At 46.2% G+C, this 26,859-nt stretch overlaps 1 protein-coding gene across 2 annotated transcripts in view; it reads left to right on the top strand.

Annotated features, from left to right (window-relative positions):
• The window catches only part of LOC144826433 (transient receptor potential cation channel subfamily M member 7-like), a 1,864,676-nt gene that overhangs the window by 1,681,792 nt on the left and 156,025 nt on the right, over window positions 1-26,859 (top strand). For both annotated transcript variants that reach the window (XM_078684758.1, XM_078684759.1), the window contains one exon: window positions 11,313-11,395. In XM_078684758.1, coding sequence (XP_078540884.1) covers window positions 11,313-11,395 — 83 coding nt within the window. The remainder of the gene's footprint in view (window positions 1-11,312; window positions 11,396-26,859) is intronic.

Here is a 26,859-nt window from a genome sequence, read left to right as displayed (position 1 = left end):
CCGATGGATAAATTTGCGGGGCCGAGTGGGGGTGCGGGGGCCACAGGAGGACAGCAGAGCTCGGGACCGGATAATGCGGCGCTAATGACGGCCATCACGCAATCTAAAGATATGCTGGACGCGAAGATCGGTGCGGTCTGGGCGGATGTTACCCTGCTGCGACAGGATTTGCGCAACGCTGTTGCCCGCATCACAGAAACCGAGACCAGGATTACGGAGGTAGAGGACGACGTAGTGATCCTCAAGAAGAAGGTAGCTGCCATGGAGGGAATCCAAAAGGGCCTGGCGATGCGAGTGGAGGACGCGGAAGGACGGGCCAGAAGAAATAACTTGCGCTTTGTGGGCTTTCCGGAGGACTGCGAGAAGGGGAATATGGAGGCCTTTTTGACTCAGTGGCTGGAGGGGTGGCTTCCGCCGGAATCCCTTTCGTGCTGCTTCATCATCGAGCGGGCCCACCGGGCCTTGATTCCGAAGCCGCCCACTGGGGCTCGCCCCCGGGCTGTGATAGCCAAACTGCTCAACTATCAAGACAGGGACACCATCCTACGTCAGGCCCGCGCTCAGGACCCCCTCATGTTTGAAAACCACAAAATCCTGATTTTCCCAGACTACACCAGACTGGTCCAACAGCAACGACAATCCTTCACGGCAGCGAAAGCACGCCTTTGTGAGTTAAAAATCCCGTATGCCCTGCTCTACCCGGCCCGCTTGTGGGTGGTGTTTCAATCTCGCACTCAATTCTTCAACTCTCCGGAGGATGTATTTGAATGGACGGACGAGACGGTGCGGGTCACGGTGCACACCCCTCCGAGGAGGGGATCGGATTCGTCCTCCACGTCGGAACCCAAGAAGGTGCCCCGCAGGTCACGCAGCAGGAGTAACTGGAGAGCGCGCTCCAAGAAGCGCCCGCCTTCCCGGGAGAAGACTGTGGAGGACACGGAGGCGACGGATTCTTCCCCTTTGAAGTCTTGAGTCCCTCTGACGTATGGCCCTAATAGATGTTTCCGGCTCATGGGGCCGTGAAGGTGCATAGAGGTGCAGGTCAGACGGATCCGGACATCGGACTAGCCATCAGGACTACTGCGTAATACATAGTGATCCGTGGGTGGATCATGAGTCGGGAGGCGCTCGAGACAGAGCGGGTCTTCTCCCGGAGTTCGTTCCCACGTTGGGTGGAGGGGAGTTGGACACTTAGTGGGTAGTTGGGAGGGATCCATTGGTGTTGTGGATCTCCGACCTCCCGTTGGGGGTCTGGGATCGCCTGCACCGCGACAGGTACTTCAATGTTGCTGAGGTATGGGGTGGGGGGCTGGAGGGGGGGTTGTTGGGATAGTTTGGGGTCCGGGGGGGTTGGCGGGGGGACGGGTAGGGGGTTGGGGGGTAGGGGGGGAGTTGTGGGAGTGGGTGGGCCTGGGGTGAGCACGGTGTATGTGAGTGTCTGGAGGATGATAAGAGTCTATATGTGGCCTCGGTTGCCCGACGAACCAAAGTTTTGGCCCCCTAATGGCGACTGACGGACAGGGGGCGGAACCCCCACGAGCTTCCTTGCGCATTTTGAGCTGGAATGTAAGAGGGGTGCTTGACAGAATTAAGAGGGGAGCAGTTTTGCGTATGGGGAAGAAGGAAAAGGCGGACGTTCTGCTCCTCCAGGAAACCCATCTCATGGGCACAAAAACCCTTAGCTTACGTAGATATGGTTATGATCAGGTGTTCCATGCAGGGTTTACGAGGGGCTCTAGAGGAGTTGCGATATTGATACACCGTCGTGTGAACTATTCGCATGAAACGCAGTGGCTGGTTGCGCATGGCAGGTTTGCCTTGGTCAAAGGAAAGGTGGGGGAGGAGCCTGTGGTGTTTGGCAGTGTCTATGCGCCGCCCCCGCTGCAGGATGCCCTTTTGGAGCGGCTGTTTGATGTATGGGCCGAAATCCCGCATGTGTTAACAATCGTGGGAGGTGACTGGAATGACGTGATGAATGGGAGGCTGGATCGCTGTAGGCCCGGGGGTGATCAGTTGCCTGAGGCTTCGACAAAACTGAGCAGATTGGTGCGGGGGCTGGGTTGGGTGGATGCTTGGCGTTATCAGCATGCATGTGAGCGTGAATACACGTATGTGTCGGCTGTTCACAAATCCTTCTCTCGTCTTGACTACCTTTTTGTCCCCCAGCCCTGGATAGGACGAGTGGGCTCTACCGCAATACTCCCTAGGGGTCTGGCGGATCACTCCCCGGTTTCATTGACACTACTTTTAAGCACAAAGAGACAGCCATTCCGTTGGCGCCTTGCTACGTGGCACTTACAGCGCGATGATTACCGATCGCACATGAGGGAGGCCTTAGCGCACTACCTGACCGAAAACGACGGTCCTGATACGGACGCCATGACCTTGTGGGAGGCTCTAAAGCCGGTGCTCAGAGGCGTAGATATAGCGTGGTGCGCGGCAAATCGTAGGACCCGCGGGCGGGCCATAGCGGAGGCGGCGACTCGGGTTAGTAACCAGGAGGCCGACTGCACGTCGGGAGAGAATGGCGCGGCGGTGGGGCAACTGCTTTATCTCCAACAAATGTATCATTCCTTACTGTTCGATGAAGCCCGCCACACCTGGCTGGCTATGCAGAGTAGAATTTGTCAATGGGGGGATAAGTCCGGCTCGATGCTCTACAGGTTGTGCCAGGGTACCTTTCAAGCCCAGCCCTTGCCTGGACTCCGGGACGACGCGGGAAGCCCTATCACTGACCCGGAGGTCCTGGCTGAGACCTTTGCTCGCTACTATGAGACGCAATACGCGCCCAGGGAGTCCTTAGCGGCGGAGGACATTGACAAATTCCTGGCTGATCTCCCGCCTCGGGCGCTTTCGGATGAGGGCCGAGCCCGACTGGACCTCCCCTTGTCTGCGGAGGAACTGGGAGAGGCGCTGGGTGAACTGAACGCTGGAAAGGCCCCTGGGCCTAATGGTTTCCCCTGCGAATTTATGAAATTGTTTCATCTTCAACTGGGGATGCGCTATAGGAAGGCACTGCATGCAATGCGGCTCGGGAATGCGGATGCCTTCCGGCGGACTGGCGACATGCAGAGGTGCTCGTTTTTTGCAAACCTGGGCGGCCGCCGGATCGCCCTGAGTCATATCGTCCAATTTCCTTGCTGAACTTCGAAGCGAAAATTTTAGCAAAAGCCTTGGCGAAACGCCTTTGTCCCTACATATCGGACCTGGTCCATCCAGACCAGGCCGGCTTTATGCCCCACAGGGCGACTAGACATAATATTCGCAGGGCGCAATTGGTGGTGGAAGCGGCCCGAGCGGCTGATATCCCGGCGGCCCTATTACTGGCAGATATTGATAGGGCATTTGATTCCCTGAGCTGGCCATATCTTCGGGCGCTGCTTCTACGTCTCAACCTAGGCCCCCGTTTTCTGTCCTATATTCACTTACTCTATACTGACTTGACGGCGGCGGTGCGGGTTGCGGGTGCGGTGTCCGGTTCCTTTCTGCCCCCTCTCGCCCTACCTGTTTGCATTAGCGATGGAGCCACTGGCGGCCTGGGTGAGGATGGATGCACAGTTGCGTGGAGTGGAATGGGTGGGTGGACCGACTGACAGGATCGCGCTTTATGCCGATGATGTGCTTTTCTTTCTTACGGACCTGAACAGATCCGGTCCCAGAGTCTTAGACATCATGCGTATCTTCGGCGACATGTCCGGCCTCACACTGAACGTACAGAAGTCCAAATTGTGGGTCCTGGGAGATAGTGGTGCCTTGGGTCCTTGGGCTTTGGCCCTGCAGGAGGCGGAGGGAGGCCTTAAATATCTAGGTGTCTTTTTGACGGACGTGCCAGGAGTGTCGTGGTCCCGCGATGTTCTACCCGTGTGGGATAGAATACGTTCGGACATGCAAATATGGTCCAGGATGCCGCTGAATGTATATGGACGCTCGGCCATCTTTAAGATGGTGGCCCTACCTCGCCTCCTTTATCAGCTTCAAAATTATCCATACCCGATATCGCGGCAGTGGTTTCGGCAGGTGGATTCAGCGCTGGGCCGGTTCTTATGGACGGGGGGGGGCAGTGAGGGTGGCGCTCCGCACATGTTTCCTCTCGACGTACTGTGGGGGTTTGGCGGCCTCCGACATTCTGTCGTATTATCAAGCATCACACCTGCTGGTCCTCAATGAGTGGTGGTATGGGGATCGCGGCGACCCGACTTACGCCCTGGAGAGATACCTTATGGACCCGCACACGCTACATACGATATTATACTCGGTGGCACTCCGCAAAAGACTCCCGGCAGTCACACAGACGGTGTTCCGGGTGTGGCGCGACGCGCTCCGCCGTATGGGATGGTGGAACAGACTGACGGGGGAAACCCCGCTGTGGCACAATGGGAGGCTGCCGGCTTTGGCTTCCCTGCGGGGCTTTGATGGCTGGGACGCGATCGGCGTCTCGGCGCTGGGTCATGTTATGAAGGGCCTGGTCCTAAAGTCGTTTCAGGCTCTGCGAGAAGAGTATGATATGCCCCAATCCCAATTCTTTCGATACTTGCAGCTCCGACATGCCCTGACCCCTTCCTTAGCGAACTTGACTTCATTGCCAGAATTCAGTCCTCTTGAGGCTAAATTGTTCATGGGGGAATTGGACACAAAAAAAATCTCTAGTATATACCAGACACTCGTCACTCATTGTTCCCCCTCCCTAGACAAACTGCGGTTGGTGTGGGAAGGAGAGTTGGGGAGTTTGGAAGAGGAGGATTGGAGGGAGGCCCTGGAGGCCCCTAGGGGAGCAGCGATTGCGGTGCGCCTGCGCTTCATCCAATTTAAGTACCTCCATAGGGCATACTATACGAGGGAACGACTGTGGAAAGCGGCATTGATAGCCTCCCCGGAATGTCTGAGGTGCGGCAGTGCTGTGGGATCCTTTCTTCATACGGTGTGGGAGTGTGTGAGACTGCGGAGATTTTGGTCAGGAGTGTGGGAGTGCATGGAAGAGGTGCTGGGCTGGGAGCTCCCCCGCTCGCCGAAGTTAGGCCTTCTTCATGTCATGGAACAGGTGGGGGGGAATTTGTACAAGCGGCACTTGCTCCTATTGGGCCTCGTAGTGGCCAAGAGGGACATAGCTAGGGCATGGAAGGCTACTAGAGCCCCACTGCTGGAGGTGTGGAAACGAGGTTTGGACTTTAACATGGGACTAGAGCGTCCGATATTTGAGGCGAGGGGGTGTCCTGCAAAACATTATAAGATCTGGGAGAAATGGGCTGACTACAGAGGCCTTCTGCTGGACCCCCCGGAGCCTCGGTCGCCGACGCAGATCACGTCTGAACTGGCTTAGGGTGACGTGGCTCACATGCAGCGTTTACGATTGCTAAGCTCCTCTAGATGGACAATACAGACACCGTGCGGGGTGGAGGGAGGGTTCGGGGTGGGTTAATGGTGGGTGGGTACTGGGGGAATCTTAGCTGGCTGTATTTGAATATGCTGTTTTTGCTATGCCCACTGCCTCTCTGATAATAGGGGAGCGGTGGATTATTTCTACTGTGCTGTCAACTGCCAAAACCTAATAAAAATTTGTTTTGAAAAAAAAAAAAAAAGAAAATGGATCTAACCATTGATTGAAATCACCAGCAAGAACAATATTTGGACAATCAATAGTGGAGAGAAGGATTTTGATATCATTCCAAAATTTGGGATCTGGCCGAACTGGACCATAAATGTTCAATAGGACCAAAGTTTTGTTTTGGATCACAACCTGAGCCATTACCCAACGTCCCTCAGCATCATTTTGAGAGGATACAATTTGAACCGATAACCCCTTATGGAACAAAATAGCAACACCCCCTTTTTTGTCAACAGCTGGAGAAAACACCACTTGACCCACCCAATTCCTTTTTAACTTCAAAGATTGAACATTTGTACAATGCGTCTCTTGTAGAAAAACAACTTGTGAATTAAATTTAGATAGATGAGACAATACCTTTTGACGCTTGACAGGGTGACCAAGACCTCGGACGTTCCACGATACAAAATTACACATGATGGAATGTGAGGAAGAGGATATACACTGTGGGTAGACACATTGCAGGAGAACAACGACAAGAAAGAAGACAGCAAAAAAATAAGTTACATGAGAACAAGAAACCCAATACATACATAATGAGCTGATTATATACTCCAGAAATCATTGTGACCAACAACAAAGAACATAAAAACCAGAGGAAAGAAAACAGAGATTGTCTAGGAAAGGGAGAGGAAAAGAGTGCACAGAAAGGTTGTCATCTTGAAAAACTCATTTGGGTCCTGTGTGGTTGTGTGTGAACCCCAGCAGCTCACCTGTTATATAACATAAACATAGTGTTGATGTTTCGACCCTTCTATCAGTTTTAAGGGTCTCTTCAAGACAAACAGTGCCGCCTGTGTGTCCCGGACATGTAATACACATTGGATTTGTTTACAGTGTGAACCAGACATCTATCATTAAGTCATTACCCCAGCACAAGGAATAAGTACATTGCTTGGAGGTGATGTGTGAAACGGCACTGTTTGTTTTGAAGAGACCCCTAAAAATGATAGAAGGGTTGAACATCAACAATGTCAAAGGGGATTGTCTGTTGTTCAATTCATTTGTAGACAGTAACCTTTGGATTTCTGTAAGACTGGTTTTTGGTTATAAACTTTTTAAGACATCCATATATATATATATATATATATATATATATATATATATATATAAAATGTCAAGTTCCAAAAGGGTCCGTAGGCACAGCAGTACATCCACACGAACAGACAGGAACCAGCAAGACCCAAAGTGGTGCAATATTATTTTATTAGGTTTTTAAGCCCAGCACCATATAGATAGATAGATAGATAGATAGATAGATAGATAGATAGATAGATACATATATATAAAGAAGTGTGGCCCTGCGGCTAGGGCGACTGACTCCGGAATCTGGGGATCATGGTTCGATCCCCGGCACCGGAGGCAGATTAGCCCAGCACCAGGTTACTTTGGGCAATAGCTTGCTTAATCTTCCCGACGGCCCCCACCCCCAGCGCCTAGAGACCCTTGCGGGTGATTGTGCACTTTACAAATGTGGATTTATTATTATTATTATATATGGATCATTGCAAATACTTGAACCACTGAACTTTTGAGCACTGCACCATGTCATCTTTAATTGATGTGTGATTAACATCCACCTTATATATTTTGAGAATAAATGGAGCAAATTATTTTGCATACAAAGAGAAAGAATTGGACTGATTATATCTGCAAGAGTCCTAAAGAACAATTGTTGTTTTTTACATGTTGTACCCTGGTTCCGTTTTTGTGCATGAGGGGTGGGTACTGTGCAAAATGATATGTAAAATAGGTATACACACTATGGGGTCTATTCACAAAGATAAATACATATGTGTATTTTTACTCATGTATATATTTACTACTATACCTAAGTGTACTATTTCTCCACCCCTCAAATCAGGGAGTGACGCCTCATAAACAGGATTTATGGATGTAAAGTTACAACTAGATAATTTGCAAATGTAGCAGAAGATCTCCGCCCCTGTGACGGAGTTCTCCCCATTGTAAAGTACAGGGAAAATAATTCACGTTTCTTTTATTCTTTAAAAAAATGTAAATATTCTAATGAGGAATATAAATGTGAATTTGTTTAAACATTTATTATTAATCTAGAACTAATACAAAAAAAGATAAAGTACATTGTCTTCTCAAATCAAATAAATTATTAATATAAACATAAACTATTAAATATATTTTGAAAACAATGTTTAAAAACTTTCAACCTTAAAATTTTTATTTGTATTTAATATGTAGTAGATTTTGTTTTGTGTTGAATTAACTTAAATACTCTTTTCAATAAGTTTATGCTTAGTTTATTTGTACCTTAAGTGTATTAATACATTTTAAAATAATTATTAATTAAAAGTAATTTTTAACACAACAAAATATATAATTTATATGTTGAAATAAATACATTATTTTCACATTAGATACTATGGAGTGGTAGTTTATTTCTCTTCCTCTATTGTTTTCAGTGGGAGTGGGTTGCAGCACCTGTGAATGGCCATGTGTAAGAAAGTGAATTATTAGTTGGGGTGGACGGTCACCCTCCTCAAGCAAAAATGACACTAACTTGTCAGGGTGAACTCCAAAGTCACTAAATTAACTTGAGCTAAACAACCTGGTAGATATGGCACCGAGCAGTCAGGCTTAATTTAGGAAAATGTGTGAAGTATGTATGCAGTATCAAAATAGTTATAAAGTCAAAACACCAACAAAAAAATCGCAAACTTGAAATATGGAGTAAAATGTAGTCAACAAAATGGCTCCAAAATGTCAAATAATGGAAAAAAGAGATATACATTTATTAAGTTTTTGGTAAAAATAGTCCTTGAGCAATAGAATACTGGCCGGGTACTCCAAGCATGTTCATCCCCGTCAAAAATGTACCTTCTGACGTTTGATGGAGCTCCAGATCCTACAGCAGGACAAGCCTGAAGCTGAGGAAGGTGCATCAATATCCAACCCCTTTTTTGCACAGACCCTCTGAATGCACCGGTGGTCTTGGAAGTCAAAATATGCTGTCATTCTCCTCTTTTCGGGGTTTGTGGAGCAGCTCCTCTGGGACACTTCTAAGGCTCACAGGACATCAAAAACATCATAATTAGGGGCAGGGCTCACCTGAGCAGAGGCTTCTTGCAAAGTCCAGTCCAGGTTCAAGTTCAAGCTGGTCAACTGGTCACTTCAGAAAAAAACGCCTCTTGCAGCTTGTTGTATCCATATTGCCACAAAGAAGGTCAGCAAACTGACTCTTAGTGTCCACTTCTTTGTCCTCGTTATAAGAGGAGGTCTTTCAGGGCTCTTCGCAAGTCACAGAAAGCAGGTCCAGTCTACTTCTCATCTTCTGCAGGTCCAGCAAATGTTCTGAGGAGGGTGCCCCTGGCTCCTCCCTAACCAGTGGGCTAAATGTTCCCAGGGGCAGTTCTATCCACTTTTCTAGCAGTTCCTGTTTGCCCTACTCAAGACAATCTTACAGTGCCCCTCACTCCTAAACTCCAAGATAGGTAACTCTTACTCCATTCTAAAGAGCTCTTTTGCCATCCAGAAGTGTGGCCAGGAAAGTGAGCAGTCCCCTCACCAAAGTCCACCCCAAACCAGTCCTAGGGGCAGCTTCTCTCCCACAGGTTTCGGAGCCAGTCTGGCTAGTGTGGGCCTTGAGAAAAAAAGCTTTCCCTTCTTCGAGTCTCTCCTTACAATAAACTATGAATGGGCAGGCCTCACCTCGGTCTCTTTCAAGTTAATAAAGTTCCTAGGTCCACCCCACCTGTCCTTCCTGGTCTGATAGTGCCACACACCTACCCATCATGTCATCAGGCCGAAGTCATTGTACCTCTCTGGGAGTAGTTTTCACACCTCATTAGAGACAAGCACTTGCTAGGTAGCTACTGGTAGGCAAATGCATATCAGTGTCCAAAAGCTTCAGGCAGCAAAAAGGTAACTTTCTAAATGTTATTTTCCTTAAATATTTAGTACAAATCTAACTTCACCCATGAATTGGACTTTTGCTAAATATAAAATGTAGTATTTGAATGACTACTTAAGCTGTTGCCTGTCAGACATTACAGATTAAAGTTTATAATCAGTACTCTGATATCATGTAGGATCCAGCTAAAGCCCTACCAAAGAAAATAGCTTTTGTGGGCTAGACACTGTAGGAACATATTAACTTAAATTTTTCACATGTCAATCCCTACCTTTTGGACAACGAGGTGTACTTAGTGGTTACTTAATGATATATAAAAGGAGTTTTCCCACCTGTCAAAGCTATTTTGATAGGTTTGGCAGTAAGGTTTTAGGCTGCCACAGTAAGGCTACGCATGTTAATATGAAGCCATTCTTCACAGACCAACTCTATGGATAGCACCATAGATTCTGTAGTCCACAGGATGCATTTAACTTCTAGGCCCTGGCATATTTCCTATACCATACACTAGGGGCTTATAGTCAAGTTAAATATGTCAATTGGGGTAGGCCAATTTAACCATGCTTAAATGGGGATCCCAGGCACCTTACTCCTGTTTAGCAGGTGTAACATGCACATATGTTAAAAAAAAAAACAGGAAAACTGGAGACCAGAAAAATATTGACTTATTCCAAAGTTGGGATGGAGTACATTTGAGCCTGTTTTGACATTTAAGCCTGTTGTGACACCTTTAAGGCTATATCAACTTTAGAAGTGTAGTTTGCCAATAGCAATGGGCTTCTTTTGTGGTTCTGTGTTTGTTTTGGCATGTCCCTCCCTGAATCCCAATTAAATTTCACTGAATTCCTCCCATTTAATAGTAAGTATTCTCCATTTTTCAGTTGCTCCCCAATGTCCAGCCGACATTTACTTCTAAAACATATATCTATTTGGGCAGAGATCACCGCCACCTTAACGGGTATTTCCGCAGAGAAAAGATAGGAGAGAAGGAGGTCTCTGTCATTGGTTTGTATTTTGTAGTATGTGAGTAGTACTACTGTAGTACTGCTTTACCTGCTACAAAATGCAGTTTGTTGGTGATTACGCTAAGGTAGTAGAAAAATGGCCCGAGTCACCATTTCCGGGCAGCAGTAATCTGCATGCCATTGGAAAATTCCATCTGCAGTGATCCAAGTGTAGTCTGCAGGTAACAGATCGTATTCCCAGGCACCTACTGTAGACATCTATGTGTATGCTCTATGCGAATTATTCTAATCCATTGAGAAGGTTCTGTGGGTAATTGCACCTTTCGGCAGAAATGTCTTTGAAACTACTATGTCACATGTAGTCCCAGCAAGATGATACACTTGAATACATGTACAGCTAGTGTAGAATGTTCTGTGACCGGTGATTACAAATTGCAAGCTTCCTGAATATTTCTAAATATTCTTATTGTACACCAGTGCATTGTTTGACTATCAGTTCAGTGCTTAAGTGGAACAAATAATGTTACCTGCAGTGAAAGGTCAACAAAATAGTTATTTTACATTGTGTTGTTTGTAGACATGCTTCTGACCGGATACTCATTGACCACGCCCAAAGTGACATCTCACACAATTTTCTTTTTCACTCTCCGAAACTGAAAAATACTGAAATGTTTCTGAATTTTCTCTTAAGCAATGCTTTGACTCTATCTTATAGACGGGTGTCTGACTAATTAAAACAGACACAAACGGGACATGAAAATACAACTGCTCCTTTCTAGTAGGTTGTTGAGTTCTTTTGCTTTTAAAGTTTCATACGTTCCTAATAATTGATTTGCTTAACACCCTGTTTCTCTTTTAGGAAATACAACAGCAGAGGGCAGCACAGAAGCTCTTATGTGCTTTCAACAGCATGAAGCCTAAATACATTCCCTACTCTCCTCGGTATGTTTTGAAGGCGATTCCTGTCTACAGTGACTTGCCCAGCTGGAGTTTCGTAGAGCAAACTCGCTCGACTTAACAATATATTTTGTGAGGAGCCGCATTTTATTTAGGAAAAGAAAATCCAGTGTATTGTTCGGAGAAGAAGTTTAAGCTTGAGTGTGTGTTGTGTGAGGGTGCGTGGTGGGGGGTGTTGATGTGAGTGATTGTGCTAGGTTATGGCGTGTGTGTGATGAGGCCTTTGTGTGCTTTTGATTGTTTATTGGGAATGACAGGCTGCGCTGTGGTGAGTATGGTTGTTTCATGGAATGGAAATGCAAACGGAAAAATCGGAAAAAAAACATTTTAAACTGGACACGAAAGTGCCCCTTAAAATTGAATGGGGGGTTTTGCTAACTTAAATGAACGGTGCGGATGACGAAAAGGAAATATGAAAACTAATTTACTCAGTCAAGTGGAACAGAACATGGAGTGGAAATGATAGATCTCAGAGCCTTGATTAGATCTCGAATATATCCCTCGTCAGGGATCAGAGCCCCAACACGCTGAGTGTTAAGAATAGGTGGAAAGGTAGAGGACATTCCACGTTGGGAGGAAAATGTTAGGGAATGATAAAGTCCCCTAAAAATTGCTGTAGGAATTGTGCTCCTGTGTATTATTTCTCGACCAGTATTACTGGTTTGAGTTAGAGCTGCTTTATTGTGTGGCTCTTACTAGCAATATTAACTGAATTTGGGTTGACTGTCACGCCCACCTTCCTGGCTCGGTTTTCTTTTTGAGCCAGTTAGCCACATGTTTGGATATCCCTAAGAAAAGTGGAGTTTAGTGTGAGAAGCTCAGTCAAGTGGGCAGTGTTTGGAGTCGTAGTTGGAACTGATGGGGCGTTTGGCGAGAGAAACTCCTTTAGTAGAGTGGAAGTTAGAGAACCTGTAGCATGTTGTGGACAATCCCATACTGGAGTTGCCCATTTTGGACATATGTGTCTTAGGCTGCTAAGCAGCCTAAGAAATGCTCACCCTGTTCTTTTCAGCAGCACAGGTTCCACCAAGAAGCTAACTTTGATTATTGTCCATTCTTTTTTTTAAGATAATAATATTAAACTGTGGCAGTTTAGTAACATTCTATGCTACACTGTGGGTAAATCAAGGATTGCACTGTTGTAGCCGGGAGAAGACCTGGGAGCCTGAAAACTCTTAAGGCACAGAGGAACTCCCATGGGGTACACTGCTTAATGGAATAAGGTCAGGGGTGGGAAATAAGATGCATGTGGGGGGGATCTTGCCTGCTTGCTGTGTCCTGTGTCTTTTGGCCACCCGCAAGACCACATCTGCTATTTTCCAAACACCTGGTGGGACGAGGGCCCCAGGGGCTACTCGACCATTACAGCGCTGCCTACTTTGCTCCACACACTCTGGGGAGGACCACAACCCCCAGAGTGCACTGCTTCAGCCCGCAGCTGCCGCGAGTGAGGGGGCGGCGTGGCCAACGCACTTATAGCGCAGCCTCTCCCTACGCTGCGCGGGACGCTGCCCGGACGAAGCCTGGACCGTGGGTGGGCCTGTCTGAGCCCGTCCGAGTCTGGAGGAGGCTGGGCTGGGGCACCCCCCTTCGCTGTGTAAGACTCTTTGAGCCCAGGACTCTGATCGAACTGGAAGGTTATTTTTTGTTTTTATGTAAAAAAAAATCCTGACATCTACCAGGGTGAGAAGGTGGTGTTATAAGGTGGTATTATAAATTGAGCCACTGATTATGACCACTTAACGTAAGGCTACAGGTCTGTGGGGGGGGGGGGTAGTGGGAACACTGGATGCGTTTTTTTCAAGGGCGGAATCTGTTTTAACGCATGAAATACATATCACAAAAAAAGGCTCTCATTGGGGACGTATGCAGGGCAAAAAAGATCATCCCTGGGGGCTATAACTCTGGCCAAATCTCGCGCGGGTGCCCCGCAAGCCATTGACTGCCTTAATTTGGATGTACTTGCTGCCAGTCCGGCTGGAGGACTAGTTGATTGCCTAACTTTTAAACCAGGGGCTCTGGAGGGGGACCACTTAGGCATTGCGGAACTTATCCAAAGCCCAAGGCTGAGCTTACCTAAGGACTCGCTGGCTACCTCATCCAAGGAGAAATCTGACTTGCCCGCATCCCCTGTCTTATCTCAAGTTAATACTTCAACCACGTCCCGTGTAGCCCAAGGCGATCCTGCCATCAGATCCAAAAGAGTTGCTACGGAAAGGGAAAGTATTGCATGCTCTTCCAAACTCAGGCTGGGAGCTAATGGTTAGGGAGGGAACGGAGAACCGCCTGCAAAACGTACAAGGGGAGGTGTGGCAACAAGGAACAAGGCCAAAGCTAAGCTCAAAAACCAACCTTTAGGGACATGTGAGAGTCTCTCCCCGAAACTTAATGGTGGCACGCCTCTTATTTTAAACCTCAACCCCCACACTATGGTGGATCAGGGAGGTGACCCCGAGCACTGGAAACGCTTGGAGACTTTAATATCTGTTCTCCTAGCGCCTTTTTAAAGTAAATTAGGGGCGATTGAAGAACAAAATGTCATATCTCTTAAAATCAAGCAATCTCCCAGTTAATCCGGAGGCATACAGGTGTCACTGTGCAACGCGAGGGGGAGTTAAAGCACCCGCGGCCCTGTTGCTGCTGGAGACTATTGGCCGTGTGGGGGAGTACAACAGGGAAGTGGCCCATGGGGTAGGCAAGGAGCTTATTGGTAAAGCGTGCTTTGTTACGTCCCGTCCATCATTCTTGACATCTGGCTTGGTGGGGGAGGGGAACATCTCACAGTTGAGTCCGGGAGGCCAGGGGGTAGGTGGCATGGTGAATCCCTCTTGCCCAGCTGAACAGATGCTGCCCAAGTCCGTGGGTCCTCTGGGACCATTATCTTTTGATCAGGCCAAGCCCACTACAAAACACAGTAATCACCATAGAGATGGTCCCATTGTGCTGAATGTTGTGACCACTAAGCCCTCTGGGGATGTCTTAGATTTTCCCCCGGCCGCATGTCCTTATGTCTTGGTTCTGGCTGGTCCCCCGCTCAGATCAGACCAAAGGAAACTGAATCTTGGACCCAACTGCGTAATAAAACCGTAGATTGGCTATCCAGACATAAAGGCTTTAGGGTACCCATGAGCAATAACATCCTTATGGTGCACAGAGTTGGGTGGGTGGGAGGGTCACTAAAGAATATCGAGGGCGATTGTGTGGTTATAAATGTTCGAAATCCCTCGATTGTCCAGATGATCTTAAAGGAGCAGGATCCGTGACCCATGTTTGCCACCTCCATCCGGGCCTTGCCACTGGGATATTTTTACAAGCTCCCATCAAGTGCTTTGACGCGGATAGTTCCCTCCATCTCTTTGTCAAATAGGTTCCAGGTACTCTCGGGACTAGATACCTAAGACTGACTACCCGTTTGCAATATAGCATCAGCGGCATTAGACAATCTGGTGGAATCCCTGGATGATGAAACACATGCTCCCACGGTCAGCCCACCAAACTCGATTACATCTCCTCCTTGGAACCACCAGCCTCCTCCACCTGGTATAGCAAACTCTAGCTCTGCCTTGACATTAACTGATGGAGGCAGTATGACAGTTTTATCATGGAATATCGCTGGTCTAAGGACTAAAAGGGGTGACGTCAGTTGAGAACTTTTCCTTGCTACACACTATATCATAGCCCTTCAGGAAACATGGGAGGCTAACGAAACCTATTATCTGGATGGGTTTATATCTTTTTGTAAATGTGCTATACCATCCAGGATGGGTAGAGCAAGAGGGGGTCGCTACTGCTGATCAGCCTTAAGTTGGTATGCAAGGCAAAGTTGATTGAATTATGTTCCCCCAATAGTTTGTCAGTGGAACTGACAGGGGAGAATCTGCCAACTCTTCTAGTGGTACATTTGTATAAATCGTTCACTAGAAGTGATGAGCTAGAGCACCTGAGAGCTCCTACTGCCTTTTTGGACAATTATGCTGACAGCACTGAAACTCATTATAATATATTAGTCCTGGGAGATTTTAATATTCACGTTTGCCCTACCAATTGTTTAGTAAGGGTGGAAGAGGAGTATTGCCCCCAGGTGTTAACTCATTTTGAACACACCTCTTCCGGCACATTTTTGGAAAGTTTTTTATCAACCCATAACCTGATCTGCCCTGCACAGTCGGATAGGATGCCTCCTGAACCTACATATGTTGGTCATGGCCGGCAAAGTATAATTGACTATATTTTGGTCTCCTCTTCATTGTTGTTGTCACTAGGCACATTCAGTGCAACAAATAATTGTTTTAGTGATCACAACCTGTTGGTACTGGACCTTAATATTTGTGCTGTAAACAAAGGAAGATCCATGACCCAACTCACCAATGCTAATATTGCACCCACAGAACAAGGGCGCAGAATACGGTGGGAAATGATCACTCCTGACAGCTTTATTGACAATCTAATCACTAATTGTGCACAGGAGTTTGGGATTTGCTCATCCACTAACAATCCTTGATGCCTTTTACCGAATCACAAAGCAGGTTGCTTCAAACCTAACTGTATCCCGCAGACCAAGGCCCCCAAAATTTAAAAAAAGGTTTGATGAAACCTGTATGAGTACCCATAAGGAACTCAAGCAAAAACCCAGGGTAGCCTCACGGGTTAAGAATGCAAGGAGGGCATACAAACTTGCAGTGGAAAGGCGGAAAAGGCAACTAAGGGAGATGGCGTGGGAGGAGCTCAGTCAGGCCAGTGTTCTGGCCAATAGTACTAGATTCTGGTCTGTTGAAAATAGCCCAATGTTTGATGAATCACCAAACTCCAGTAAAGACTGTTTAGTTCCTGCTGAGAGGTAGTGCAACACTTTAGGAAAGTGTATAGTGATGTGATCACCGGAACCCCGGCAGGGACAGTAGGAAGTGATCCTGTATCACATCCCTTAGTCTTCACTATGATGAAGTAACTAAGGCTATTACATCAACATCAGGGGGGAAAGCCCCAGGCCCAGACCGAGTACCGGCTGATCTTTATAAAGCAGATCCTAAGTTATGGGCCAAGATTTTAACCCACGTTTTTAATGCAGCCACCATGTCTGGTTTTCCTCTGTCTTGGGCCAAGGCGGTTATTATCCTGATCTTCAAGAAGGGAGCTAGTGACGATCCGGCCTGGGGCCGGCAGCCAAAATCTTGGGGAAAGTCATCCTCGCACGCCTAACAGAGTGGCTCGATCAAGCACGTATAGTTTCCGACCTCCAATAAGGTTTTAGGCAAGGGAAAGGAAAGCTGGGCCAATGCCTTAATCTCCACTTGGTGATAGGGTAGTATACAGTCGCTAAGCACGGGGATCTCCATCTGGCCTTTATGGACCTAACCTCGGCCTTCGACCTTGTTAACAGATCAAAACTCTGGGCGACCCTCCAAGACATAGGGTTAGATGCTGACTTGATCTCTTTTCTGGCGGACCTCCACGAAAACCCAACAGCGGCAGTGCACTTTAACGAAGATGGTACCTTAACTGTTCTTGGCCAGTTAAAAGAGGGGTACGGCAGGGGTGCATCTTGGCCCCTTTGCCGTTCACAATCTATATTAACAAGTTAGGGGACTCCCTGATTACTTGCTGCAAAGATATCCCTAGATAGGGGTCCCTCACTCAATCCTTGTTCCTTTTGCCCTGCTGGTTCGCTGCTGCCACTTACCGCTTGAACAGTCCTAGGAGGGACTGCATCGAAATTCCTGCTGCCTGTTGCTCACACCCGCGACCGGGAACACGGGGACGAGGACTACATTTCCCAGAGTCCTCTACCGGTTACTCAGTGGCGCCTAATATCGCGTCATTAACGAACCGCCAGGAGGGGCTTTAAATCTGGTCGAGGGCTCCCGCATCGCGGGACGCGCGCAAGAGAAGCCCAGGACAAGGGCGGGGCCGTCTGCGGCCGTCAGAGGCCAGAAGAGGCCGGGCTGGGCCAAGTTATTGACATTTTCATTTCCTGAACTGTAAGCATTTAATTCCCATCTGGGGTTTCTCTTTTCTGTAAACATGATTGGTGGTATTTAACTGTTGACTCTGAGGCCCCTTAAAATATGATCAAAAGGAAGGTCAGGGATAGGGTGGTGGGCTTTTTTAAATCGTGCAGAATCTGTTTCAATACATGAGATTCAGGCTACCGAACGAGGCGTTCATTGGAACACCTTCGCTCTCTGCCATGTGCCCAGACACCCATAAATTTGCCAAGTAATGAGCTAGAAACAGCCTGTGATATAACCTCTCTTAGCCAATCATCTTCTCTTAGTCAACCACATGAAGTGTCTACGTCTCCCATTGTGGGTAACCAGCTAGCCAATGCCGGAGCACAAAGCCCTGCTATGGTAATAACTAGGGGGAAGAAAGCCACGGGAGGTCAAATGGCTGAACCACCAACCAAAAAAAGGAAAGGTCGAACACAAGCCAAACACACTTTATTAGCTACTACTAAGGAACCTAATAGGGTACATGTTACTGGGAAGTTGGGCGTTACCACCGTGGATGTTAATTCTGCCACCTATTCAGAACCAAATCTGTTAACTTCCCAATCTAGCCAAGTAACCTGTTTGAACACTGTGCCTAATGTAGAGGAACTATGCTCACTAATAAGCAAACAACTAGCAGCTCTTATTGACCCTATAACAAAGAGATTGGATTTAGTGGTTGAAAGGCTTGAAAAGCTAGAACAAAGTTTACACAATTGTAACACAAGGAATACCGCCCAAGCTACTACCCCTGTCAATGGGATAGTCAGACACAATAACTCAGGACCTGCACCAAGTATGCAGCAGGGAAACTTGGTAACTGTACAAACAAGCCTTGGTACGGTACAACCTGGGATGAATCCATCTAGCTATCCCACCCCTAGCTTAAATAGTGGTACCTATGCACGGGTGGCACAGCCACTAGGGGAAGAAGGAAATAGAAGGGGTCAGGTTACCCAGGGAATAGAAGGGGGCACTACTATGCTACCTAGTCTCCATCTACCCCCCGAAGCCACCCCATATACGGTTTTTCTAGCCAATGTGCCACCTCTTCCCTTGGGCACCCATGAGCACTGGTCGACACTTAAAAACAAGGCTCTTCATCTAGTGAGTAAAAAGACAGGTATCAGGCACCAACTGTTTGACGAGTTTAAAATGGTGCGAATCCACTGGGTAGGTCATTCACACAAATCTATGGTAGGAGACTGTGTGGTCCTGAATTTCAGGTCTCCCTCCCTGGTCTAATACATTCTTGAGATGTCTAGTCATTACACCCCTGTAGCTGAGGAAATTAGGATCCTACCCTTAGGGTACTTTTATAACCCACGAAACATCCCCCGATATAGAGAAATGAGAGCTCAGATTGGTGACTTTAATATGGTTAATTATCCGTTACAATGTAACAATCGATTTGCGCCATTATCAACTTTGGAAGATAATGACTGACTGAGAGGGAAGGATAACATACCACGATTTGTAGGCAGAAGGGCTAAAATAAACATAGGAGGGAACCAGGCAAAATACTATGGTAACTTGCTCGGGAGTATCAATGCACCCCCATGTGCTACATCTTCAGCTGTCCGAAGGAGCGATTGCATGGACAGCAATGTGTGGGTCACTCCTATTAATTTTACGGCCAGCCTGCCCTAGGAACATCTAGCATAGATCAGTCTCAACCAGGAATTGGGAATGTTGTAGAGGGTCGGACAAGTTATAGGATCAATGATCCAAGCCCTCTGAAGTCATGCCTGGCCCTATCCTCCTGGAACATAGCAGGATTAGTATCAAAAACAATGTCCACAGACTGGTCACTGTTTATTGAGTTGAGTGATGTGTGGGTCTTTCAGGAGACTTGGGCAGGGGAGGGAGTTTTCCACCCAGGCTACCTAAACTTTTTTAAGGTAGCGACCAGGGGTCCGAGAGGACGGTTAGTTGGTGGGTTGACCTGCTGGATAAGACAAGCTGAGGGGGTAAGTGTGAAGGAGCTGACCATAGACTGCCCAGACATAATGGCTTTAAGGGTTAGTTCATTACCTAACAATATTTAATGTTTATTTGCGGGGTTTACCAGGTGGTAGGAGTTCAAATGTAATAACAACCTTGGATATATACCTGATTTCTGAAATGAGCACTAGTACTCTGATCATAGCGGAGGATTTTAATACGTGCTTCAAACCTTTAGATCGCGAAGATGGCAGGCTGAGCGAAGAGGTGGATGCAATTCGGCGTATACCACAGCTGGACCTCAAACCAATAAGGACATGGTCGGAGGCCGCCCTTCAGTTGAAGGGGCTTGAGAGCGGTTAACAGGCGGACCCAGTCTGATAGGCAAGGAGCGAATACATTTGACAACGGTAGAACAAGTAGTCGTATAGACTACATTCTTGTCAATGTGGAATTATGGCCATCAGTCCTAGATATGGAGGTTCAGTTGAGGCCAGAGAGCGATCACAACCCTCTGATTTTAAAGATTAATGATAGACGTTTTTGTCGTCTTTTACAGAGGGAAGGTGAAACAATCCAAGAGATAGTAACTATTGCAAATGATCAGAGGAGGGTACGGTGGGCAAGGGTAGCCAATATTGAGAGTAACATCAAACAGATTAGGGACTTGGTTTTGGGCTCCATGACGTCACTCTCGGATTGCAAGAGGAGTTAAATTCGATTTTACCTGCTGTACATAATGAACTCTTTTTGGGCCTGAAAAAGTTCTTTATTAAAAAGAGCCCTTGTAATACGACTCGACCGCATAAGTTAAGCACATGGTATAACAATACTTGCAGATTGGTGTACAGAGCCCTTCTGGCAGCTATTAAGTCAAGGTCACAGGGTGACATTAAACAGTGTAGAGCCAACTACAAAGCCTCCCAGAGACAAGCCAAGAGAGAGTGGGATGAAGATACATGGAAGGACCTGCTACAGGCGTGCAACGGGAGAAACATGACTCAGTTCTGGCACCTTCTTAAATGGAGGAATAATCAGCAGCCTCTGACCCCATGTAACCATGTGGAACCTGAACAATGGGTAACGTTTTTTGAAGCCCAGTTTAGGGCATCAATTAGTAGTGAAGAGATTGCTCCTCTTGCATTATCGGAAGAACCTTTGAAGTTTTCATGCAGAGAGGTGGAGTCTGTGCTGAAACTAGTCCCAAGTGATAAGGCCACCGGGCCAGACTGCATCCCCGCAGACCGGTTTAAACGAAATCAAGACGTATGAGTCCCTTATTTAAATTTGCTAGCAAACGCCATAGCTAGCGGAGCACCGCTTCCATCATCCTGGTCAGGTGCAGAGATCATACCGATCTATAAGAAGGGGGATCGCACTGCACCTGCAAATTATAGACCCATTAGTCTTAGTCTAATCGATGCTGCCCAAAAGATAGTGGCAAGGCTAGTGTTGGGGAGGATCCAGGGATGGATAACTGAAGGAGACATCTTAACACCCTTACAGGTGGGGTTTCGGTCCCACATAGGGACTCTTGATCAGGCTTTCAGATTTGTGTTAACCTACTGGAAGGAGGTGGTTTTAGGGGGGGTTTGCTCTTTGCGGCGTTAATGGATTTAAAATCCGCATTCGATCTCGTTCCAAGGGAGAAATTATGGAGGGCACTATTGAAAATGGGGATGCCCCACTGTTTGGTTGCTATCTTGGTTAAATTACACAAACATACATATGGGCAGGTTTGTTGGGGCAAACCAGGAGAAAGTACAGAAAGGTTCAAGGTCACTAAAGGGGTTCGTCAGGGGTGCGTGCTGGCCCCCACCCTGTTTTCGTTATTTATAAACGGGGTGGTCCAGTACAATGATAGCCATCCAACCGATGCGCCAATATTAGCTGGCATGAAAGTCCCACTGCTCATGTTCGCGGACAACACCTTGCTTATTTCCAAAACGAGACAGGGATTACAGCTGGCACTGTCCCGTTTTGAGGTGTTCTGCCGCGAACATGAGCTGGTGGTCAATGTAGGAAAAACAAAGTTTATGGTGCTCCACAGGTCCAAATCAGTTAAGGCAAAAGTTTATATGGACGGCGCCTTACTGGAGCAGACAGATGTATTTACCTACTTGGGTGTTACATGCAATGAGAAATTAACCTGGAAGCTAGATTTAAAGCATGCCCAGTTGGTTAAGGAGCATAGACTGTCCTTAACTAAACCTATAGCCCCTATTGTTAAGATATATACTACCAAAATTAGTCCAGCAATATTACATGGAGCTGAAATTTGGGGCTTTAGTAATTTGTCTCCACTCAACTTAGCCCAAAATAAGTTTGAGACTGTTAATAGGTCTGCTACAATCGTCTCCCCTCCTACCACTGCTTCTAGATCTTGGCTGTCATGCACTTGCAGATGTAGCACGTTATAGACCACTTGCTTTTTGGAGTGGTTTATGGACTACCCCGGAACTTTCATTGTATGCCAAGGCTTTATTGGAAGTGAGGGGCCTGAGTCGATCATATAAGATCCCATGGTTGTCTGCAATAAGGATCCTGTTGGTTGATATGGGGATGAAGAATTTATGGGATCATCCAGATGTTGCAGAATTTCCTTCGAAAGGGTCCCTTAGAGCGGCGTATTGGGAGGTGGTTAAGATCAAGAGATTTTCGTCTTACATCTCCCATTCACTGTCAAGTAATTTTCTCGAATTAAAGGATGAAACTGTTATGGAAGGATACTGGGATCTTATTACGAAGCCTCGTGATCGTAAATTGTACCACCAGTTTAGAATAGGTACATTACCTCTACGGCGGTTCACAAGCAAATGGAATTCTGCTAGCAGCGATAAGTGCATATTTTGCCATGATTTTAGTGAAAGTGTTGACCATTTTCTATTTGTATGTTCTGCTTATCACCAGCCGAGGAGTGTTTGGTTGAAATCAGTATGTTTAACTTTGAATACAAGATTGGCAATGGTTGCTAAGAGAATATTGAAATCAGATCTTACAAACTTTTTCGCAATTGGTGTATCAAAGTACTTGAGATGGCCCTACGCAATAAAATGGGGGGGAAAAATAGTTGGTCAATGATGAAATATGAAACCCATTAGTAGCGGATGTAGTCTGAATATTAACGTATCTTGTGGCTCATACTTACTTGATAACTTTTATCAATTAACTAATGAACATTAAGCCTTTTTGCTAGGTGAACTGTTTAATCCTTTTTTAAAACTCTTTTAACGTGTATTTATATATTTATAACTTATTAATCATGTTGTTGTGGAATAAGTTTTAGACTTAGAGTACGATGGTGTATTTTATAAATGAATAAAACTGGTTTTATTTTTGAAATTTTCTGTCTTTTATGATGAAAAATCGCAATAAAGACTTAATTGAGTTGATATCGCTAGAGCTGGCACCAAAATGATTCCCGCACTTTTGTATGCTGATGCGGTGTTGGTGGCAAGGACTGCAGGGGGGCTGCAAACGCTTTTAAATTGTTTTATAGATTTTATGGAGTCCTTGGACTTAATCACCAATTTTAAAATGTCACATGCTATGTCCATAGGTTCAAGGAGGGCAATGAAGGTCAAATTCTATTGCAAGGATCTAGAATTAGTAAAAGTCCCTGCTTTTCCATACTTAGGGGTTCTTTTTGATGACTGGCGCACATGGTGCACGCAGAGTACACACAAAAAGAATGTATTATCCAGAGCTTCGGGGGCTATTTTAGACTTTGCAAAAAGAATTGGATCAAAGCCACTCTCCGCGCGTATGACAACGCCAAGTGTCTCCCTATGGCGACATACGGGAGCGATATCTGGGGATACACAGATGCCACAGAAATTCAGGGGGTCGAAAACTCTTTTTTGCGTAGAGTGCTGTCGGTCCCGGCTTCCACACCAATTTTTAACATACATGAGGAGCTAGAAGTAGGTTTTATTTCCGACCAGATTGCGGTTGCCCCTTAATTGTGTTGACTGAGAATTTGGGCACAAGCCACACCAAATCTTAACCAATTGATTATCCAAGATTGCCTTTCCTTAGATAAGGTGTTAGATATCACATGGATTAGATACATTAAGGACCAAATGGAAACCCTTTGCTGCTCCGATTTATTCTTGAGACCTTTAGCAAACCAGCCTTAAGGGACCTCAAGCAGCAGTTCTTAGTTAGACGTATTGAAAAAACCCATGGTGAGAAGTTTTGTCACACTTAGCCAGGGTAGACCGTTGCAACCATACTTAACCTATATAAACAAACCATGTTATCTGTTTGATCTAATAAGATTTAGGCATAATATGGTTCCCTGGCTCCTAGCGTTTCCCAAAGGGTATTTCAAAGAAGGAACATTAAATCCTTGCCCCTGTGGTAACTTCTCTGACCAGAACACCCTTCATATAATATTTTTATGTGCATATTATAATTCACTGCGCAGAAAATGTATTATTCCTCTACTTAGAGGCTGTATCTTTGAACAAGTTAGGCCGGCGCTGGCATACTTGCAAATGCTAGCGTCACCTATGGTCTGTTTCAGGGTAGCAAGTTTTCTAACAGGAGCAATCAGGTATAGGTATAGGTTATCATTGAACCACTCTGTGGACTCTGTTTTGAACCATGTTATTTAAAATGTCTTCTTATATGTGACACTGGATAAGAGCAAGATGGGCTAATTTTATTTTATTTATTTAACTCCCAGGCCTGTTTAGATTTTATGTGTTGGTGGGTTGCATTTTTATTCCCCCCGCTATGGATTTTTAGGGTATCCTTTTCTTCGCATGAAGTGTTGTGTAACCCTATGAAGTGCATTTTAACCCATTGTAGACAATGACCCTGAGTAGAGCAAGACTCTACGTAGAGTAATAATTGTCTTATTGTTCTTTTTTTTAAATCTAATGTCTGTCATACAGTCACAAGATGGAGGAACTTAACTGATTCTACATTTATGTATTTTATGTTTGTAGATTTGATCTGTCCTGTTTTGTTATCTGTACTTTGATGGCTTTAATCAACCGAGTAAAGTTAACTCTAACTGACCGACTGAAGATACATGTGGCAGCAATCTCAATTAATCCCATGACCGATGCAATGTTTTATGTGGCACCACATGGATCTTGGCTTATGTCTATTGTTCAGAAAATAATTTGTAACGATTTCTACATCTCTAATTTCAGAAAATTACAGTTGCTGCTGATGACTGATGGCACTGCAGCCGTTTGTATAAATTGTTTCAATGCCACACCCTTTTACTCAAAGAACGTCCACAACCACTACAATAGAGTGAGAACTGAGCACGTACCATTACCAACAGTTTTTCTTTGCTTGAACTAGCTTCGAGCCGCAGAGAATTGCCCTGATTGGATCCTGATGCAATGTGCCAATCACAGGATAAACAATGGCAACTTGGTCCCACATTTTTAATTGTCTGCTGAGCAGCAATCTTCAACCTGGAGCTGGGATAAATAGAGGCTATCTTCAGTAAACAAGCTCACCCTGCTCCAAATGCCTAACTTTTAAAGATTCTTTTTTATAAGTTTTATCCTGGCATGAAGCAGGTGTCAATAAATGACCAATGGAGCACAGCAGGACACTTCCTCACATCGCCTCGATAATCAGCAGCTCATCAGGCTAAATATACACTCTTTTGTGACTTAACAGTTTGGCCAAAATATATGAATTTGTATTCCCCTCACGTGCTCTGTATTTATGTGCGTTTCGTAGGCATGTTAGTGTTCTGTATGTATGTAGGTACTAGAAAGGTTAAGAAAATTAGGAGCGCTGAAAATTCAGCAAAAACCTTATTTAATATCATCAAGGAATTCTCTACTCCCCCAGCTTTGGCCACTTCGATTGCCTCCAGCCAAGCCCTTTGCGATGGTCTCTACAATTTCTTCCACGATAAGATTAAGAACATCTCCTCTTCCTTTAGTCAGGAGAGGGCTCTGCTCCCTTTTAATCCCAAAGCCACGCAGGAGGAGACTTTTGTGTCGTTTGAGAAGCTAAACTTGGAGTCTGCCCTGACTCTGTTTAACCGATGTAAATCGGGATCTCCTCTTGACCCAGCTTCAGCAAAGGTCTTAAGTGAACTGGCCCCTTTGGTGATTAGCCGACTTCTTGCTATCTGGAACACCTCACTTCTTACAGGCCAATTTCCCTCTGCTTGGAAGCAGGCTATGTTGATTCCAATAATCAAGAAGGCGGACGCCGACCCGGTACTGTTCAGCAACTATCGGCCCATATCCCTTCTCCCCGAGCCGGCAAATATTCTGGAGAAATTGGTACAGGAGCAATTGACTGACTATTTGGAATCTAATCATCTCTTGCATGATTCCCAGTCTGGATTTAGACCGGGCTTCAGCACTGAGACTGCGCTGCTTGAGGTGGCTGAGTCCATTAGGGAGTGCGTGGATGTGGGCGAGGAGGCCATGCTGGTTCTCCTCGACCTATCCGCGGCTTTCGATACCATGTTCATGACATATTACTGGATCGTCTGCGCAACATTGGAATTGAGGTTACCCCTTTGGCCTGGGTAAGATCGTTCCTTAAGGGTAGATCTCAACAAGTCTTCCTTCGGCCTTTTGTATCGGAAGAAAAGCCCTGCTTTGCGGTGTTCCACAGGGCTCTGCACTTACCCTGTATTTTTTAATATCTATCTTACCCCGCTGGCAAAGTTGGCTGAATTCTGGGGGTCAGAGTGATCTCTTATGCTGATGATACTCAGCTTGTGTTTTCCTTTAGAGATCATTCTGACGGCAGCTTGGCCAACTTTCGTCACTGCCTTATTAACATCTCCTCCTGGATGACGTCTTACAGTCTCAAACGTAATACAGATAAGACGGAAGTCTTATTTTTTAAACAGAAGTCCCCTCTCTCCCCTTCACTCTGGTGGCCGGTGGAGCTTAATCCCCCACCTGTTCCGGGTGAAACCGCTCGTAATTTGGGCTTCCAATTTGACAACGTCCTATCTTGCAAAACTCACATCAATAAAGTTACTTCAGCCTGTTTTGGCAAAGTTCGCATGATCAGAAAAATTTCTCCATATCTCCCTCTTGACTCCCGTAGGACGGTTGTCCATGCCCTGATCACCTCTCATTTGGACTACTGAAATAGCCTGTATATTGGTGCTCCAGCATACCAGATCCATCGACTGCAGATCGTGCAGAACGCGGCTGCTAGGCTAATTGGTAACATCCCCTACCGCCACTATTTTTCCCCATACTTGAAGTTGCGTTGGGGGGTGATATTTTGCCTGAGCAGACCCACGGGCTGACCTAAGGCTGACCTAAGGACTCCGCACACGCCGCTCCTGGGTCCCCAACGCTGTCAGGCTCACCTGCGCAGCGCCAAGGACACCGGCTGCAACAGGGTGAGACTACAGCTCCCAGGGAGCTTAGCGGCACGACCGGACTTACGTTGTTTTATTGGTTTAAACTGTTGCTATTACTGGTGGTTTGATCTACTATTTTAAACGTAAGAGTATAACTGTTAGTGTAATGTCTAGACCCACCAAAGTCATGCCAGTTG

The sequence above is a fragment of the Lissotriton helveticus genome, chromosome 3_2, assembly GCF_964261635.1.
Source record: "Lissotriton helveticus chromosome 3_2, aLisHel1.1, whole genome shotgun sequence".
In the NCBI taxonomy this organism is placed as follows: Eukaryota; Metazoa; Chordata; class Amphibia; order Caudata; family Salamandridae; genus Lissotriton; species Lissotriton helveticus.
The sequence above is the reverse complement of the archived record's forward strand: the minus strand, read 5'-3'. Positions and strand labels throughout refer to the sequence as shown.